The sequence below is a fragment of the Talaromyces rugulosus genome, chromosome I, assembly GCF_013368755.1.
Source record: "Talaromyces rugulosus chromosome I, complete sequence".
In the NCBI taxonomy this organism is placed as follows: domain Eukaryota; kingdom Fungi; phylum Ascomycota; class Eurotiomycetes; order Eurotiales; family Trichocomaceae; genus Talaromyces; species Talaromyces rugulosus.
Genome location: NC_049561.1, coordinates 2,564,980 through 2,584,993, shown reverse-complemented (window position 1 = coordinate 2,584,993; position 20,014 = coordinate 2,564,980). Strand labels below are relative to the sequence as shown.

At 48.4% G+C, this 20,014-nt stretch overlaps 5 protein-coding genes across 5 annotated transcripts; 2 read left to right on the top strand and 3 right to left on the bottom strand.

Moving 5' to 3' along the window:
• Positions 1-70: 70 nt before the first annotated feature.
• On the bottom strand, positions 71-2,443 carry TRUGW13939_00873 (uncharacterized protein; the record flags this gene model as incomplete). The annotated part of the gene is made up of 2 exons (XM_035484079.1): positions 71-2,039; positions 2,094-2,443. The coding sequence occupies 2 exons, from the start codon at positions 2,441-2,443 to the stop codon at positions 71-73; spliced, it is 2,319 nt and encodes a 772-aa protein (XP_035339972.1).
• Positions 2,444-3,623: 1,180 nt separating this feature from the next.
• TRUGW13939_00872 (uncharacterized protein) lies at positions 3,624-12,104 on the bottom strand (the record flags this gene model as incomplete). The annotated part of the gene is made up of 11 exons (XM_035484078.1): positions 3,624-4,314; positions 4,368-4,922; positions 4,978-5,153; positions 5,205-5,701; positions 5,752-6,060; positions 6,191-6,258; positions 7,326-8,094; positions 8,170-8,791; positions 8,863-11,408; positions 11,458-11,812; positions 11,871-12,104. 11 exons carry the CDS (start codon positions 12,102-12,104, stop codon positions 3,624-3,626), a joined length of 6,822 nt encoding a protein of 2,273 aa, XP_035339971.1.
• A 439-nt stretch (positions 12,105-12,543) lies between these two features.
• On the top strand, positions 12,544-13,431 carry TRUGW13939_00871 (uncharacterized protein; the record flags this gene model as incomplete). Its single annotated transcript, XM_035484077.1, has 3 exons — positions 12,544-12,721; positions 13,008-13,246; positions 13,363-13,431. 3 exons carry the CDS (start codon positions 12,544-12,546, stop codon positions 13,429-13,431), a joined length of 486 nt encoding a protein of 161 aa, XP_035339970.1.
• A 798-nt stretch (positions 13,432-14,229) lies between these two features.
• TRUGW13939_00870 (uncharacterized protein) lies at positions 14,230-16,415 on the bottom strand (the record flags this gene model as incomplete). The annotated part of the gene is made up of 2 exons (XM_035484076.1): positions 14,230-15,762; positions 15,825-16,415. The coding sequence occupies 2 exons, from the start codon at positions 16,413-16,415 to the stop codon at positions 14,230-14,232; spliced, it is 2,124 nt and encodes a 707-aa protein (XP_035339969.1).
• Positions 16,416-17,707: 1,292 nt separating this feature from the next.
• Positions 17,708-19,872, top strand: TRUGW13939_00869 (uncharacterized protein; the record flags this gene model as incomplete). Its single annotated transcript, XM_035484075.1, has 5 exons — positions 17,708-17,755; positions 17,823-18,060; positions 18,110-18,300; positions 18,355-18,466; positions 18,518-19,872. The coding sequence occupies 5 exons, from the start codon at positions 17,708-17,710 to the stop codon at positions 19,870-19,872; spliced, it is 1,944 nt and encodes a 647-aa protein (XP_035339968.1).
• Between the last annotated feature and the right edge of the window lie 142 nt (positions 19,873-20,014).

The following is a 20,014-nucleotide window of genomic DNA, read 5'->3' as shown; positions in this document are numbered from 1 at the left end:
GGAATTCATGGACATGTTTATATCTTAAAACTGATGGAACAGAAGTTGTTTATAGTCAATCAATATCCATTCAACTTTGGAGAAAGTCCCCGGTAGCACTCATATCCTGAAACTCTGTGTCTGGATCTGTCATCCAAGGAGACAAAAACTCGGTGGGGTCACCAAAGTTCCATATATCGGAGACATTCCCCAACCCAGTGTAGATTGACTCTAGGCTATTAAAAGACTCATACGCCAACGCTTGCGGAAACGAGTCTCCTGTCAAGGATTCGAGAGCAGGATCAAAAGTTACCGTATTTGTATTATTAGTAGACAGAATGACCAGAAACTCAACTTTTTTTGAGATATCACGCGCTACCTTTGCGGCACTCGACGCGATAAGCAGGTTTTTCCCGATGATATCAAACACCGTCACAGCGGTTGAAAGGGAGTTTTGAGCGGTAGTACTCAAGGGTGAAGTTGGATATGCCGCAATGTATCCAATCAGCGAGATTGCAGCATTCCACTGCCACTGGAATACTTCATGAAACCCAACCAGGATATTAGACTCGGTCAGTACCTGATTGATAATGTTCGTTATGGTAATAGCGTAACTGGCGCAAGCTGCTGCGTTGGCATCTACAAACGGGATTGGATCGACTCTGGAAAAGCAAATAAAGGGACGGTATAGGTTCATAACCAGATTGTGTTGGAGGAGTTCAAGCATCAGCCCTTGTCGACTCAGTCCGGTCGATAACTGCTCTCTGAGGTCTAAAGCAGACCGATCTGTCGAAAAAGTTTCACCACAATTCATCTTTTTGGACTTTATAAAGTCAGGTACTTGGCGCTGCCATGTCTTCAAGTCTTCCATTCTCAATGAGACACATTCTGCAACCTTCTCGAGCTCTTCTAGGTCGTTATACAAGCTCCGGCCGTCATTTTCAGCGAGGACTTCAGCACACTTGTTGTGGAATATAACATAAACAGATCGAGCAGCCAGTATTAATTTGACATACTGTTCGTTGAATGTGAAGTCATTCACTCCTGGAGACAAATGACCCTGTGGTGCCTTTGGGAGACTGCAAGTCACCTGAGACATATTGACTCCCAAGGGCCGTCCAAGATCCATGGCCATCTTCATTTCAAGAGCATAAACCGTCCACCACAGCCGCTTGCGGAATTCTTTGTCTTTCTCTGCAAGGTTTTCTGGTGATTTCCAGTGCAAGCCGAGAATAATACCAGTGCGAATTGCAAAAGCTAGGTGACCGTGCGCCGTGTTTTGAAAAGAAGCATTTGATAAATAGATGACTGAGAAAATGTGACACTGCAAAGTCACCATTGATGGCCCTTCCAGCTCGTCTGCTAGAAGAAGCTGACACCTTGCATAGAATCGTCGGCCTGAAATAGCTGAATCAATGTTGCCTATAATTGGGGCACCGGGTGACGTTGCCTGTGGCATGAGTGCATCGGAATATTGCATACATATCGCAACAAGTATATCTACTAAAGCCGATGGAAACCGCGCAGTTTCCGAAGTCCACAAGGAACCATAATGCTCCTCGAAATCCTGTCGGTCTATCACTGGATAAAGTGTGTGATACGTAGTCCAGAACATATTCAGAAAGTACTCTTCCTGAGAACGTATCAGATACGTGTCCGTTGTGGAAACACCAACAGGCGTCCGATTGGGTGCCCTCCCTGTCGTAACAACGGGGCTGGAGAACGACCGGCTGGCAGAGTCCAGTTGGATCAGATCTTCACAGCTTGGTTGCTGAAGGGCCACACCCAAGTACGAACTCAGCCGGCCGATGAAGTAAAAGGACGAAGATCGGCCATATGACTGGCGTTGATGGGAATGGGCGGTTCGCATGTGGATATATTCGAGATGTCTGTTGTTACCGCCATGTTCTCGTAGTGGATCCAGGTAATCAGGTAAAGATGGCGCTCTATCGCCTATTCTGACTGGCGTGCTGACCAAGTTATTCCTTCGGGGCACTGTTCCTCTTGCGTGAACCTGCGTCTCTAATTGCGTAATGCGGCCTTGTAGTTTTTCAATTTCTCTGGACAGCATCAGCAAAGCCAGTAACTATTGTACTAGTCTATTAATAACATACTTGACGGCGTCTGCATATGTCCGCACTGAATTCGTGCCCCTTGAGCTGCATGGTCGCCCTTTGGCTTCACAGTTCTTGCAAGGATGTCGGCTATCGCATTTGATACGCAGTGTGCGGCACCAATCACACGCCCTCGACACTTGTCTCCTTTTGGGCGGCGGGCTCGTCGTTGGTTGGGTAAATCTGGTTTTACTTTTAGTTCTGTGGGACTGGGATTCGTCAACAAATGCCGTGAACATGGCGCAGTCTGGATGTTTGAGGTGAAGAGACTCAGGAAAGGTCCAGTTGGCAATCAAAAGACGCTTTGTCCGAGGTGGAGGCGCTTTGCCGAATTCGGCAACCCAAACCATATCGATTACATTTTATGCAGATGTAAAAAAACATTGAAATAACACGCTAAAAGGTATGGCATAATAAGGTCGACATGAAATTGTAAAGTGAGTTAGTTTCCACGTCAAATTTAGCCCTCTTCCACGGTTTTATGCCGTAGACTGCTATGCCCTCAAGGCTTGAGATCAACTGGTATGAGAGATTGGTTAAAAGAATCTTTTCAAGATCCTACTGAGGAATACCTATGAAGGCCTTAAGATTATTTCATCGGTCGGTATAAGATGCGAGGGCGATATACATGTAAATCCCCACAATCCAAATTTTCCCCACAGCGCGAGAGCATCTGTGCTGTGGAGAAATTTAATGACATTATCACTACTAGTGTTATACTTATTTACTCACCCAATTTACTCTTGGATACGAAAATCACAACCCAGTGCAATCTCAATATGCAGTCTTTCCACATAGTTGCGTGGTTGGCAGCCTTTTATGTAGCTGTTAACGGCCAAAACCCATCCATACGTCTCAATGTTTCGTTTGGCACTCTATATGCTAATGCGTTTGGCCCGGGAAACACTTCATCGTGCTGAGCTATTGAGGACAAGAAATGACTTGGCAGCAGGGCAGCTCTCATTTTAGTCTCATTGGGATCAAAATAGACGACGTTTTATACATTTCCAACATGAAAATCTGCAGGTGCCGACTGTGTTTACCGACGTCAATCTGATCTATCCCAACATTTGAAGTCTTCCCCAGAAATCCCCAGAATTTGTTTTCCAAAGATGTGTACAAAAAGAGAAACACCTGACAAATATATACTGGTTTTATTATGTAACTACTTTATCAGTCAGATTTACATGTCCAAGCTAGGGGCTCATGTTATGAGAACTTCATAACTTCATTAACATCAACAGCATCTTCACTCATACTTCCACAAGTATTATCCATGTCTTCATGGCACCAGCTGCCTCGGTATCGATCATACCACAGTTCAAGGTGCATGATCACATGGGCATGAGGCCGTAGTGGGGGTTTTCCCAGACAGATCACTTCATGCCTGATGAGGCCGATTCAAACTCGCAAGTTTTGCATCACGTCGGGTGGGCTTAAAATTGCCACGGTACTAATCCCAAACACTTTTATGTAATTGAGATAAATGTTTTCCATGATTTCAATTCTTATATGGCCAGGGTTCATCCATCACCCCATATTATTCCAAATGTTTCCATAAAAGAACTCGCCATTCATCGCCGGGTTATTTCCGCCTTGATGGTGTGCTTCTCCTGGGGGGGTGATATCCATGTTCATCTGGCCCGGATATTCTCCCATAAAAGGAATATCCATATACGGCATTGCAGCGGGCTGGCCGCCAAGTGTCGGGTTCGCAATGGGTGGTGCTACGAACATGTCCGGCAACATCCATGAATATGGCGCCTCTAACTGATCGTCTGGTTGCGGTATCATCTTGTTCAAATCAGCGGTCTCGGGTAACAGTTCGGCACTGCTGGCTTTATTCTGTAGCTCTCCAGGCACAAAGTATCCAGACGACTGTGCTGGAGGGATGCCAGCAATGTTGGTAAGTTCCATGTCGCTGGCTTTCTCGGTCTTGACAGACAGCGCTGCGTTCTGTTTCCCAGCATCCATTTCAGCCTGCCTCCGTGCTCTTTCCACGACTTTCTTGGCCGTTCGCTCCATTATATCGCTCATACTACACATAAACTTGGCGGTTCTAGACGCCCCAGCTTGTGGTTCGATTGTTTTAAAATAAGTCGCCGCGGAGTTTAATAACCCCAAGTTCTCTTCGATAGATCCATGTTCCGAATCGAAAGGCTGTCGCAAAATATAACCAAAAACGAATAATGTCGCTACAAAAAGGTAATCCACGAGACACCTAGGTCAAAATTAGCTTCGTTGCGATTGCCATTCAAAAATCGGTCTACTGACCAAGTATAGCTGACATCCCGCCATGGCAATCCATGCAATAGCTTCAGGGAGTCTCGAGCAGCGTTGATGGTAGTGTTACTGAAAACTTTTGAACGCGTAGACAAAAGCTTGATAGGGTCCATGTTAGGTTTCAAGCGCTGCCAAATTACAACTTCGTGCAAAATCGGCATACGGTTGACCAAGACCAATGAATGACGGTAGGCGAGCAGCTGGCCGCATTTTGCGAGCACTTCTATTTCCTGGTCTCTATCCAAATCCACTGATTTCGGTGGCTCATATCCAAGATAGGGGTTCTGGTTTTTCCATTCGTCCAGCTCGGCATTCAACGAATCAACGGTTTTGCAGACTTCTTCATACGATTTGTAAAATGCTTTAGCAGTGTATAGCTCCTCGTAGATTCTGCGCCGAACAATAGAGTGGGCACATGTTGTGCGAAACCATTTTGTAGACCAATTTAACGTGCTATGCGGTCCTGGGAGAGGGTCTTCGCTCGGCAAGTCAATATCAAACTCGTCAGCGCTTTGCATGCAACTGTAACCAGTGCGAATGGAAATACTAAACGAAATATTAGTCCGGCCCTACTATAGAGTGAGATTTACAGTCTCCTTACTTCTGATCGATGAAAAATGCACACCACCAAACTCTTCTTCGCGTCTCCTGCTCTATTGGGCTGAGATCCGGGCGAGAATTTCTTTTATGTAAGCCTAACGCTTCTGCAGACTGAATCGCTGCAGTGACCAATGGAAGCGCCTCTCGTGTACCACCAGTTATCCGAGCAAAGATTGCCTATGTCTTGGTCAGTATCGATTTTGCAGTTCGAATTTAAGGAGAACCTACCATGGCGAGCAATGTCTGGACACCCAGGAGATCGTTCCGTCGTAAGAAGAGTTCCGTTGTCACCGCAGCAGCATTTTTCCAGTAAATCCAAGCCTTATCTGTGTCTTTGTCGAGCCGCTTATCGTGATTATATCTGTATCGATAGCTCAATGCCAAGAGAGCGTTGATACTAGCCCATCTCCCAACGTCTGTACAATCTTGCTGGGTGTATTGCCATTCGACCATGCGCATAAACGTGTCCTGGTGAAAAATGGGGAAAGTGCGGTTCAATGTTTTAAAATAGGTTTCCAGTAACGAGAAGACTTCGGATCGGGGAGGAAGTGCCCTATAAACCTGACATGCGAATAGATCGGCAAATATATCCGCTCGCCAGTAGTTTGGTGGAGTATTCCAGCAGGGTTGGGATAGAAGGGCTCGCGGCCAGTCGGCTTCACCAGCTTTGTCTCGAATAAACTGGATGCCGTCTCCGGATAGAATGTAATAGCTCGAAGAAGAGCCTTGTACAGCGTCAGAAGTTTGTAATCATGAAATATCGAAGTCATCTTACCATAGTAGATAGGTTCGCCGGTGTCCGACTCTATGAATGCTGGGGGTCTAGGAGGTTTTATAGTGTCGCTAACTGAAGATTGCGGCGATGTGATTGAGAAGGGGGTGATTTCAGTCCGAGACGATCCAGCGTCATTATCATCGAACCCCGTGAAATTGTCTTCGTCATCCGAGCTGTGATCTTGGCTGTCATCACCCGGTCTCGCGTCGAGACCATCGTCGCCGGGATCAATTCCCGCGGAACGCAGCAGGTCTTCCATTTGCTTTAGCCTGGCCTGCAGACTCCGCACATGTTGACTTCTAGAATGGTCTTAGCAAGCAGTTCGGTTGCATCTACTCTAGTACAAGATACAAGTAATCCTCATTCATACCTTTTCAGGGAATCGGCCTTTGGCCGTCTAGTAAAAGTGACAGTGCACCTTGTCCCGCGGTTCAAGCACTGGCTACATATCGGGGTAGATAATTCAAAAGCACATTTGCTTCTTCTTTGGCGACATGCATCACATATCTGCCGTATTGTTCGTTAGCGGCGCCATCAAACGAATGGCAGAGAGAAAGAGAGAAAGAAAAAGAAAGGGATGTTTACCGGATCGTCGCGACAATTTCGCTGTTTAAATCCATCAGAAGGGGCCCTTCTGACATCGTGGGACGAGGCTTTTTGAGACATCGAGCCATGAGGCACGCGCGTGGAGCGAGCGCCACTATGCATCATCTTGATCGAATTCGCCGTCCAGCCGATTCTCAAAGCGGTCTAATGCAAAGCAATCGTCCGACGGCCCGAGGGGAAGGAAACATCCATACTATGGCTAGATTGCTAGATTAGATGAGCCTGCAGCAGGCAAGATGGCGAGGAGTCGACTGAGTCTGGTGGCTGTGCGGGGAGGTCGGAGATAACAGTGCGGCGGATAAGAAAAGAAAAATGGAGATATTCGGAGAGTGCAGCTATACAGCGACTCAGAAAACAGGAACTGCTTCCGAACGCGCTACAGCAAGACACACACACACAGAGAGAGAGAGAGAGAGTACGGTTAACAGAAGAAATCGTTCCTATGAGACGAAAGTCGAGCATCCAGAGCACAGGCAAGTCTTGGCAGCGCAATTCTGCCGCCGGCGGTGGAGCAGCAGATCGACGTGTAAGGCACTCAGGAAGCCACGCTGATTGGGCTGTCACAGGACTTGTTAATTACGTACTCATCCAGTTCGGCCAATCGCAACACAGATTCTAGCTAGCCTTAAAGGGGAGAAGAATCCTACGGACGAAAAGGCCCAATGAGTCGGCTTGACCGGAAATTGAGTGGTCATTAGAGGACGGGTTCCAGATGTAACTAAGGAATTCGGCATTTACTTAAATCCTAAACGGTGCGAGCGGAGGCTAAAGCCTCCGGCGGTGTGGTGAAAAAAGTTAAAATAATAATAATACGTGCGTATTTTGTTTCCAGCTGCACGCTTATCAATCAAATAAAACGCTGCTCTAACTCCATAATCAAGCCCATAGTTCGCGCCGGGTATCCGGATAACAACATTAAAATAACGCCGGTCCATAAAAGCCAAATCCCTCGTCAAATTCATGCAAACGCCTTCGAAACCAATGCTCCAACCGACTTCCCCCATAGTCCTTGGCCCAACTTGGCCGGCTGCGATTTCGACTCTTTCTTTCCTTTGCTTGCTATTCCAAGGTGGTGCAAGATGGCATCTCGCATTTGCCCATCCGATAGCGTCTTTTTGCTTTTAGTGAAGCCGTAGACCTTAGTGAGAGTGACATCAGTGTCCAATGCCAGCTTCTCGACTTCTTTTCCAGCGTCGTCCTTGTATTGGCTGGGTCGAGACGTAATATGAAAGTCGACATCCATTCGAGACTGCTGCTGCACTTCTTCAACACCAGTTGTACCGACAAGAATACAGCGTGCGCGCAATGCTGGGCCGACATCAGCTTTTTCTAGTAGAACAGCCTTGGTGACGCCTTGAAAATTGAGGACGCGGATTTCTTCTTCTAGCTGATAGGCCAAGTTCCACGCGTCAGAGATAAACGTAAACAAGTGCTTAAGCGAATTCCGAGATGGGGTTATGGAGGCGATGTTTGTCTGTAGAGAAGACAGGATAAGTGACTTGGCTGGAGTGATAGTATGGTTAGGAGTTCCAGCTTTTCCTGACATGTAAGAAAGCTCAACGGGCTTCAAGCCGTCCACTTCCATCGCCGATTCTGAGGACGTAAATAGTTTTGGAAGTAGCTTGACCTTGAGCTCGTCCTTGTAACTTAAAGTCAAAGCAGGTCCAGCAGGGTCAGGCCCATTAGCAGCCAGTATGACTGACCAGCCCGTTTGTGTCTCCAGCAAGTCGACAGAGTCTGATATGAGAGGATTTTGAGTTAGACATGATCATCACGCAGTGAATAAATTCTTCCAAGACCATATTTGCTTACCTTTGAGGGTGTTCACTTCCTTGACACTCCATCCCCGACACTCCTCTCTAACTCTTTCGGCATCGTAAATTTGCTCTAGGTATTCGGACTTGAGCTCAGTACCTGCTTCGATGGTATCAAGCTTATCTTGTAGATCTTCCTGCATTGTTTCAAGCTGCTGTTTCTTGGCTGCAATTTCAGCGTCGACCTTGGCCAGCCGCTCTCTAGCCATACGCAATTCATCAGGGTCGCAGTTCTCCATCTCGTCCACCATGTCTCGCAGCTTAGTTGCTTCTGAGTCCAACGAGGCACGTTTGTTGACCAGACCTGGCACTGAACTCTCGAGAATAGCTTCCTGTTTAGAGAGTGAGGCGTTGTCTTCTTTCATCTCCTCAGCGTGGCGATCGAGTCCTTCTTTGAGTCCTTCCAGCAGCTTCATTCGCCATTCATACCACATAGCCTTGCTCAAAAGTCTGGCATGTGTCTTCACGTTGCGAAACTGGTTGTCCATCACAACACGAATGTCCGGGGGTGCAGTCACATATTCACGGAAAAGCGGGGGGTTGTCGGCAAAGGTTTCTGTTTCAATCGAGCGAATAATTTGTCGTCCTTCAGAGATGTATGACTTCAACTCGCGGCAAGACTGCATTATATTAGTCATTGAAAACTGCATGGAACAACAAATTTTTTGTTTAGAACAAAAAGATCACTCACATGTTGATACAACTCAAGCATAGGGACGGTGCAGAATCCAGCTGCTACGCAATCCTCTAGGCTGATGTCGGCCTTGCCCAAGTGGGGACTTCCCACGCGACTGAGAGTGCTGTCGTTACCAGGAACAGTTGTGTGCCGCCGCTTAGTAGTGGTAAGCTCCATGAAATGAATGTTTGTCAGGTTCAGGAAGTCCTGAAGCTGAATTGGGTCCCAGTCCAAGTCGTCTTCTGTCGCGTCTTCATCATTTGTTTGTTCCCCTACAGGAGACTCATGCATAAATTGGACGCTCTTAGAAGGGCTTTTCAATTTAGTAGGGCTCTTCGACATGACTGGCGGTTTGCCGCGAGGCGTGAAACTACCGTGCCTCTCTGGTGAAAGGTCAAATAGTCTTCCAGTGGAAATACGACTCGAACGTCCCACAGTCTCGTCTTTTGACGGAGGGGCAGGGAGCTTGACAGGTTTAACAGGGCTTGCAGCAGCAGCACGAATCCTCTTAGGGGTATCTTCCTCATCGTCATCAAGCTCGGCTGGGCGCTTCCCAAGAATCCCCTTGGCCGCGCCTACATGCAGACTTTTGCGAACTCCTACTTTGCGCTTTTTAGGGGTCAAGCTAGAGATGAGATCTCTCAAACTAGATGTGGTGTCCAGTTCGCTGGCCTGGAGAGGCTGAACATGGGCTTCCTCTCGGTGCTCTTCCTCCTCTCGTTCACGATCAACTTCCTCGTGGATCCTGACAGGGTCTTCAAAACGAAGTCGTCTAGGCGACTGCTCTTGAGGAACGAATTCTTCAGCATCCTCGCCTATAGAGCGTCGACGATCAAGAATCTCAGCAACCTTTGGCGATCCCAACCCTTCTCTGTCGACTCCAAGGCCAGATGAGTACCTCGGATGGGGGCGGAGGATAAATGCTGGCGTTGATTCTCCACCCGCACTATTCTCAAACAGACTACTCCGTCCTGGCGAGCGATGCTTGATAGCTGATGCTCGAATCTCCTCGCGGAAGAGCTTCTTTGGCGACGCGCTTCGAAACGTGATGTTACTCGAAGGTGGGGTTTTTCCAGGGGTGGTTGGTCGATCAGGCTGTGGTGTAAGTTGCTTCGATGGAGTGCGAGGTTTATTTGGAGTTGTCTGTTTTGAAGGCGAAAGACGGGTGACAGAGGATGTAGATTCCCTTCTTGTTCGTCGGGATCGGGTACTGGAAAAGCTAGGGCTTCCAGTCTCTGATGCAACAGTGATGTGTGGAGGGATTAGGGATATCGGAGGAGATTGCACTTGGTGCTGGAAAGGAGAGCTGACCAATTGACCAGCATCAGACTCCAGTTCCATGAGCTGCTTGGCCTGCTCTTTAGAGTTTGTATCCAATCCCGGCGGCAAAATTCTGCCCATTGCCGTCGTAATGTCCATGCCGGCAGTGTTTCCGTCGTGGGATTCGGTTCTCTCCTCGATTGGGGAGAGGATGCGGCCAACAGCTCCAGTGAATTCCATGGCAGCATCGTCGTCTTCATCGCCATCACCCCATTCGGAAAAGTCCCGACCAGTTTGGTCATCGCGCTGGGGAGTTTCACTGAAGAAATCTCGGCTCTGCTGTGTATTCTTGTTCAGCACACCACCGACGACAGATGTGAACTCCATGGTCATTTCTTCATCATCGTTTATGTTACTTTCAGCATCGGACTTCGCAGGTGACGGGGTTGCTTCAATTCCACCAACAACGTTAGTCAACTCCATGGTTTGTTCGTCGTAGTTGGTCTGCTCTGCTATTGATTTTCGACGGTTCAGGTTCTGGCTATTAGGAACGCGTCCGAGGATCTTTCCCACAGCGCCGGTGATTTCCATACTAAGATCTTCATTCTCAATATCAGAATATTGGTAGTCCTCATCGTCACGAGACTGGGCATTGTCGTTCCGGAGGGGGTTGATGTTTTCTTGGTCTTGTAGACCACTCATGTCTTCCATGTCAAAACTAATTCTCTGTCCCTTCTGGATCCATGGCTTGAAAGCACCCGCGATCTCTTGATTTCCGGCTGACGTATCACCCTTCTCGTTGAAATCGATGTTTCTAGTGCCAGCCTCCTGAGCCGCTTGTCGCAAAGCCTCGTTCAATCTTGCACTCGAACTTGTGTCAGAATCGACGGTTCGAACGGTCCCGTTTGTGTTGGCAGTAACATCGTCCAGACTCATTGCCGTGCTTTCCCCATCGAAATCATTGTCACTGTCCGATTCTACATCGTCGACGTCTTTGATTGGGCTTTGTGTTCCATCGCTGCCTCCTACAGAGCTTCCACTAAAGGGGCTTGACGAAAACTCTCTTTGGGGCTCTGAGAAAGTAGGCTTTATTGGAGAAAATGCCGCATCCGGATCTTCCTCGGTGTCGTGTTCTGCTGGGGCTTCAGGAGTATCTGAATGCGCTTTGTTGGTGGAATTCGCCAGTGATGATGCGCGCCTCGTTGAGTTTGCTGAAGAAGACGCTGTTGAATCCTCACCCAACTCGACGACGTTCCATGTGTGAAGTGTTGCTTCTGGGGCAAATGAAACTCGGCGGTTGGCTTTTGGTCGTCAGTGAGATGCTCGCCAGTGTAGAGAAATATAACTCACCCATAGATTTTCGCCGCGCATCTCTCTGTTCAAGGATGGCCTTTCTTTCGCGCTCCCTCCGTTCTTTTTCCTCGCGTTCTTTCGCATCACGGATCGCCGACGAAGCATTGAAGCCATCGAAAGGGTTGTCTAATTGCTCCGTTCCTGTGACGGGGGCCTGGGCGGGAGTCGAAAAATCAATAAGTAGACCTTCTTCGGCCTGAGGCGATCTCGGTGTGTTTCGCGATTTCCTTGGTGACGGACTACGACTCGAATTTCGTTTGCGTGCTTGATCGAATGCTGGGATCTGACGGGGTGGTGAAACCGGTACTGTCGGCTTCAGGATCGACTTGAGAGGAGGAATGACCATTGACGACTGTAGGCATAAATCAATAAACAAGCCCAATGTCACATTAATGAGCAATTGAACATACCTTTCGCCGGTTGCCATTGGAGACTTGCAACGCATCCAAACCACCTGGACCTAAACTCTTGCTACGCGATTTTTTGTCTCTTGTTAGCGCTCTGCCGGTAGCTGATGCATCTTTGATAGCGTCGATATCTGTAGTCGCATTCTCTTTGTCCAGCGCCGCGCTGCTCTTTGGCAAGAAGGCGATTGAACGGCGAGATCGTGGTCGAACGCTCCCCGCCGTGTCGCGCGACGCCATGTTTGTATTCGGCAGATTAACAAAATCAGAATAGAAATACAAAAAGAAGTTACTTGGCGGTACGGTGTGTCATTGACAGGCTGCGACACCGGGCAGATGTGCAAAACGACAGCTCGAACAACAATCAAAACATCAACAGAACATGCGATGATGATGCCAAAGCGCGTCTCGGCCAACCAACGGCAACCAACGGCAACCGCCTTGCCCCGATCGGGCCTAGGGCGCCTTCCGCATGTAAACAAACCAAAAGAAGCCCTAGCCGAATCCCACCATGCTTCATCGGGACTAGCGGCAACATCGCACAACTCCCACACTCAATAATCTAACGCTTGAGCCTGGGCTCCGCACAAATCTTTCTCAACCTCGACGTCGACAATCCCAGCAACTCCCCTCCCCTCTCGACAACCCACACCACAGTGTCGACTGAATCCTCGCAATCATGGCGACCGAGTTGACCGTCCAGTCGGAGCGCGCCTTCCAGAAGCAGCCTCACATCTTCCTCAACTCCAAGTCCAAGGCCAAGAGCAAGAGAGTTGGAAAGGGTGGCCGAAGATGGTACAAGGACGTTGGTCTGGGATTCCGTACTCCCAAGAACGCCATTGATGGCAGCTACATTGGTATGAATTACGATTTTCGACATTGCGCCGCGTGACGAGATTTGAAATTAGGGACACCGAAAAGATTTGAAAAAGATGGTTGATCGACACAAATGATGGAATCTACGGTTGAGGTCAACTTCATGCGAGTTGGCTATTACTTTCGCGAGCAGCATAAAAGACACAATCTTCAGATTTGCATCATTTGCGTTGAAAAAGTCATCGATTCGAATATTTTCGGACCCACAGTTTCTATTCCTTGAACGCGACCTTTTTTTTTCCGGATGAAATGCTAACTGTTGAAAAGACAAGAAGTGCCCCTTCACTGGTCTCGTCTCCATCCGTGGTCGTATCTTGACCGGCACCGTTGTGTCCACCAAGATGCACCGTACCCTCATTATCCGCCGTGAATACCTTCACTACGTCCCCAAGTACGACCGTTACGAGCGGCGCCACAAGAACCTGGCTGCCCACGTCTCCCCCGCCTTCCGTGTTGAGGAAGGTGACCAGGTTACCGTCGGCCAGTGCCGTCCTCTCAGCAAGACTGTATGTTGTTCTATTTGTTTGAACCTTTTTTTTCTCTCTTTGTTGAGCGCCAAATGTCCTGGCGAGTTTTGGATTATATGAGTGAAACAGTTTGGCTAACGCAATTCTCCCTGCAGGTCCGCTTCAACGTTCTCCGTGTCCTTCCCCGCACTGGCAAGGCTGTCAAGGCCTTCAGCAAGTTCTAAACATATCCATCGAGGAGTTGAAATGTTTATGGGTTGTTTTTTTTTACCTTGTGAGGATTTATAACGACATTAAAAAAAGAGGGACATGACAAGATTAAAATCAAACAAAGGATTGTGACGGTCTTTTTTTTAAAAAGAAAGGGCTGTTTGGATAGAAGAGAAGATAAATACCAATTCTTTTATTCTTTTCTTTTCCAAAATGTTTTTTTTTAACAAGCCTGGGTCTCACAAACAAACAAAAAACGGTGTCGTCATTTTTCCACAAATAATGGATGGATGGATTGGTTTATCGGCGACTTGTATGGCAGGTGTTTCCAAACAATTATCTCCTTTTCTTTTGTTATACATTTTAGGTGATGCTGCTTGGTACAAGTAAACTTTTTCATATGCATTAGCAAATCAATTGATTTGTCTACTTTTAATTCTTTAAGACTTTAAAAGGTGCACGGAACATTTTCAGATGTTGGAAAAGACAGGCAAATCCATGGCGAAATGAACCAAAACCCCATTTCCGTAAAATAAAAAAAAGACCAAGAAGCCCTAGCAACAGCGCTATCCAGATAACTGGGCGCGTACGCTCCAGGTAGTAGGTCCTTCGAGGCGAACAAAGTCGTTGAAGAAAAGATATATAATCCGACAAACCACGAAAAATAACAACAAAACCCTTCCACCATGCTAATTAACCTCAAGCCGTCTATCAACGCCAGATCTATACGACCCTAAGACCATAATGCGAATAGAGAAACACTTCGACGTAGATGGTAAGTTTTGATTCTCTTCGCTCAATTGCAATGCAGTTTAGTCCCTGGCGCTTTCTTGGAGTGAATCCCAGAATGCTGGCCAATGGGTATTTATCACGCGGTTAATATGGGACCGCTCCCTTCCAAACCGATCAGTCACTGGCATATCGTTGCCGATTGTGGAATCGCTATCCATGCTACAACTTCGGCTTCTGCTTTGCTTGATGCGCAGAGTCGTCGGTGGTTCGGGTGTCTTGACTTCGTGGTGGTTCTCGGCATCTTCGATGGACGGAAAAACCTCCTCCTCCTTCTTGATATTTCTTGCTTCAGAGTCAGGTTCACAAGTATCTCGAATCGGGGACCACGACGAGGAGTTTGGGTTGAACATTGAAATGTGTCTCGTTGCTACCGTGCGATTTCTTGATGGAAACGAAACACCATCTGTCTTTCGAAATTTCGTTTCTACCGGAAACTGCACCGTTGCTGGGCGTTTCTCTGTAGATCTGAGGACTTCTTTGCCTTTTGAAGATGAGGGACAAGGAGTGTTCGAGACGATGATCATGCTACCGTCTTCCTCGTCGTCGAGGATGCTAAGTCGGTCGATGGACTCTCGAACTTTCTCAGCAGTTGCATGATCGTCACGGAGCTCTTCTTCCTGTTCATTGCAGGCTTTCTGGGATGACTCTACCAACACATAACCCTCTTGAGCGGCGAGGCCTGTACTATTCATCGATTCAACGCCTGACGATCTGTTCGACGACGGGGGTGAGGAAAGGGGATCGGTCTCAGTTTGATCGTAACCAGAATCTACGCCACGAAGAAACTGCGCGGTGTCCTCTGAATTCGTAAATCTCCAAGATTTATTGAAGGCCGTGGCAGCATCATGAGCGTACTCGCGCTGCAGATGCAACAGCTTGAGTAACTTTCCGAGGGTCTTGCCCACTTGGAAGTCACTCTCAAAGGTTTTTGCGGCCAGTCTGTCAAACAGAGGAGTCTTGCATGTTTTAGACTCCGAAATAACATCCAGCTGTAGCATCTCCTTGATATCTTGGTGTTCTTCGGTGATTTCTAGCAGTTCATCCACTCGAAACGACATCAGTATGGCAGGGCGAGAAATACAGCCCCAGATGATGTACTCCTTTGTGCCGTAGTAGCCGCGAGTAAAAATAGAAAACTGTCGCATCAGATCTTGCATATAAAAAATATGGCTGGACGGGATCTGCTTTGGATTTACAAGACTGAAAATGGCGTTTCTGTTTCCGCGCAAAGCTCGATGCATTGGCACGAGCGGGTCAATTGATGTTGAGATAAAAGGGGAAGGAATCCTCTTTTTGTTGACGTGCGACCAAACCCACGCTGGAAATTCCTCGAGTCTCTCCTCGGGATGAGGTATATTTCCTAGCTCAACGGTGAATGCGTAGGCGACATACCCCCACTTGCTATTAATCCCAGCGGAGTCGTCGTTCGAGAATCGCCATAGTAAGGAAGGTATCTGGGTCGGGGGAGTTGGCTTTGGAAATTCCGCTCTTCTGTTAAGCCCGTAGGAACGAATATGCCCTATCGGATCAGTTATTTCTGCATACTGTCGAGGCTATGTTGTTTGTTAGCTGTTGTATATATACATGAAGCTCGGGATATATATAGAGTACTAACCTTGGGTGCGGGTGGAGCTTGACTCGGTTCAGATGGATCTTCCGGACTAACATTGGTTTGCAGGGGACGGAAAGCGATCGGATTTTGAATTTCAGTAGTGGTTGCCCTTGTTGCCTTTCCAGAAGCTGCTGGTAGAGTCTGTACTGGTTGAGCTGGCTGAGCTGGCTGTGCTCGTCGCCTAGTTGTAGCCATCAGGCCAAAACGCGATACGTCCAAGTCACGCGCCCTGGTCACCAGGGCTATATGAAGAGCAGCAGATGCGGTTCTAATCATCTGGAATAAATGATTAAAGTGCTGTGGCCCTTGGTCAAATGGGATGTCATGGTGGACGTGCTTCCAGTCGTCGTGGAACCGTCGTCCCAGGTCTTCCCACTGAGTTGTCACAGTAGACCTCTTGAGCCCTTGTGGAAAACCCTCTGCTTGAATTTTGGTGAAATAAAGTTCATTGAATATTTTCGTTATTTGACCATACTGCAAGTCGAAAAACCTTCGTAGACAGCAAAGGAGGTAGCGTTCCTCTTGACTCCAGGAGTGCTGAGGCCGTCTGGTACGAAAATTCAGGGCCGCGAGAGAAGGCTGAGGATGGGACATTTTGATTGTATGAAACCAAGACGCGATTTTCAGAAACGCTGCTGGCTGTTTTGAGAAGATGATGGTCAGCAGAGGATTGGGTACCTCGTGGGGAGGCCATTACCAGATAGAGAGAGAGAGAGAGAGAGAGAGGCTGGAGAAAGAGAATCTCAAAGGAACAAGTAAATTCTGAACATCCTGAAGATTTGATTTGGAAGTTCGTAGTAAGAGAGCCGAAAGATAGCTGAAGCAATAGCAACGCGTTGAAGAAAGTGTGATACGAGAAGGACTGAGGAATACTGAGGACAGAAAGAAGGGAAGAGTGAGTTGACTTGGTGGAGAAGGTGCACAACAAAAATGCAAATTAATTTCTTTGACAACCTAAGTAGTGAGAGGGGTAAGATAAAAAAATCGAAGGGGTAGTTGTGAGGCGAGAGGTGAGAGGTAAAAGAACAGGGGGGTCTGGTCAAGGGAAGGTGGACTGGAGGCTCGCTTAGGCGGGGTTCACTGGCACATTCGACCTTTGGTTGACTTTGAAGAAGTAAATTCATGGTACATGGTGTATAATACATAGTAAGGACATGGAAAGCAGTAAAGTCCAATATCGTTCATTTGATTGCATTTCTACGTGCATCCTACCAGGAGCATATAGTAGAAACCATGGTATGACAAGGCTAAAATAGGTTTAGGCAACAGTATAATGGTGCATAGAGAGGGTCCAAAACAGACTTAAGCCCAGTCATCACCATACTAGTTGCATATTTAAATATGGTATAGGCAAACGCCAATAATTCTATGTATAGTATACAATGTAGATGTGGCGTGCCAAGAGATTCGGGCGGCGCAGGGTCGGGCCCACTCGCAGTGCCGTTGAGCTGCCGGAATCTTGACAACGACCCCCAAAGTTGCCGGTCATCACTCTCCGCCCTCACGCAGGCTCCGTGCAACGTGGAATTTTTTTCTTCTTCCAGTTCTTCTTATCCTGCTATTTGTCCTCGCTGTATCGCATATCCCATTCATTAGCAGCTCGTCTCCCTCGCCCTGCCGCAATTCCGCGGTTCGTCATTCTCCTTTTGTCCTCTGCGCAGAGGGGTAAACCAAAAAAATTGGCCAAATCGCTTTCCCTGATTGGCATGCTACGCTGGACAAGCACGATGGTTCGCGCTGAGGCATCAATTTGAATCCCATTATCTTACTCTGGCTGTTGTGTTTTGGGCGTTGGTTACTTTCAGGCTGGAGGGGCGCCACGTCTCTATATTGACATCTGCGCGTTTGTTGCCTCGGATTGCACTCACCCATAAAGCACCGAGAGAATGGCGCCAAACTTTGAGAAGTCGGTCAAGGGGGCTACCAAGATCAAGGTGTGTTTGTGTTTGTGTCTGTGTTTGATCATGCCGATGGATGAGGGCTAACTTGTTTCTCTTGCAGCTTGCAGCCCCAAAGTCGAAATACATTGAACATATCCTTATAGCCACGCGCAGTGGAGAGGCCGGGGTCGCCGAAATCTTCCGGACACTGCAGTTTCGACTGCGCGATTCGACATGGACAATTGTCTTTAAATCACTTATTGTTCTTCATCTGATGATCCGAGAAGGAGCCGAGTCGGCGGCATTGGAATACCTTTCAGAGAACCCCAGAAAGATCGCCATCAGCAGTTTTTCAGAAGGTGGGTTTATACACGTTCTGTATTTTTGCGCTCTGCTAATTCCAGATAGTCCAATCGCAAGGCGCAAATATCCGGAGATATTCCGACTACTTTGTGGCTCGCGCCCGCGCCTTTTCCGATTCGAAGATCGACTATGTACGCAGCGGGCAGGGCCGATTAAAGCGCCTCACAGTCGACAAGGGCTTGCTGCGCGAGACAGAGGTTGTGCAGAAGCAAATAAAGGCATTGCTCAAATGCGACGTACGTCAAGCAAGCCGATTACGGCCTTGTGCTTATAGCTAATGCGATCTCTAGCTCCTCACGGATGAAGTCGAAAACGAAATAACGTTGACTGCCTTTCGGCTTCTGACCCTTGATCTTCTGGCTCTATACTCTGTTATGAATGAAGGGACAATCAGTGTTCTTGGTGGGTGAATTTCTTCGGTTTAGTGGGAATATACAGACTAACCATTTCTAGAAAACTATTTTGAAATGTCGCGTCCTGACAGCGAGCGCGCGCTGAAGATCTACAAGACATTCGGCGCCCAGACTGAGGAAGTAGTGAAATTCCTCGGTGTTGCCCGGCATTTCGAGTATGCCACGCGCCTAGAAATCCCAAACCTCAAACATGCCTCGACCGACCTCGTCCAACTCCTCGAAGACGATTTGAACGACCCTGACTTTGATCTACGGCGAACAGATCATCGGGTACAGTCTGATGGGAAGAAAACCGGCCGAAGAGCATCGGTCAGCAAGTCGCCAGTTGCGTCTAGAAACAATGCCGCGTCGAGTGCGTTCCCCAGCAGGCCTCAAACAGCACCGGCTCCAAGGGCAGAGACCAAGGCGCCAGGCGGAGATCTCATTGACTTTTTTGGATCAATTGAACCGAACCCACCGCCAGCAGCTCAACAACAGCCAACCTTCCAGCAAGGCGCGTTTGGCCAGCCCACGTTCCAGGCGCAACCGACTGGCTTTCCGTCACAGCAAACCGGGTTTACTCAACAGCCCCAGACGACATACTCCCAGCAGCCTGGGTTTGGGGGCGGGTTTCAGCGGCAAGAAACTAACCCTTTTGCGCAAGCTCAACAGCCACAGGCGGCGGCCCCTCCGCAACTACAGTCTCAGCCTACGGGAGCAGGATTTGGGGGCTACGGTCCGCAGTCATACGGGTTCCAGAGCACTCTGACTACTCCGAATGGAGTTGCAAACTTTCCCCAGCAACAACAGCAAGGCGTTGCGAACGGCTTTCAACCACAGAATAATTTCCCGCCACAACAAAACAGTTTCCAGTCGCAACAAACCATTTATCAACCCCAGCAACCCGCTTTCCAACCCCGGGCAAACAGCCTGGTGCCACAGCGCACCGCGACAAACCCATTCCGAGCGTCGATGGTTATTTCGAGCCAAACCGGCGGCAGTCCTGGCGGCTTCGACCAAGCAGGGCAGGCCCCTAAGCCATTGAGTCGACAGAATACCAATCCGTTTGCCAAGCGACTCTCGGTAGCACCTCCTTCGAACGCACCCCCTGTTCCACAAATACCGCCCTTTCAGCAGAGCCAGCCCATGCAGCAGCAGCCTCAGCTCCAGCCCCAGCGCACGGGGACGAACCCTTTTGCCAGACAGTCCATGGCGCCGCCACAGCAGCAGCAGCAGCAGCAAACGCTGCAGCCCTTGCAGCCCAATCCCACGGGCAGCACGAATCCGTTCCGTCAGAGTGCTTTTATCAACCAGCAGACCGGCCAGGGGTGGCAGGTTGGTGGACAGCACGGCACAATGGGAGGGTTCGAGCAGTTGGACACGGCGCCGATATTCCCTCGACCGGGGATGACATGACATCAGCAAAGAGGCGGGGTACTAGTACATACTTTTGTTTCTTTCTTGTCTTTCTTTTTTTCTTCTTTCCTTTTCTTTCTCTTCTTTTGATTGTGCGGATAGTAGAAAGCCGGGCTGCATAGCATCGTAATTTGCATGTACT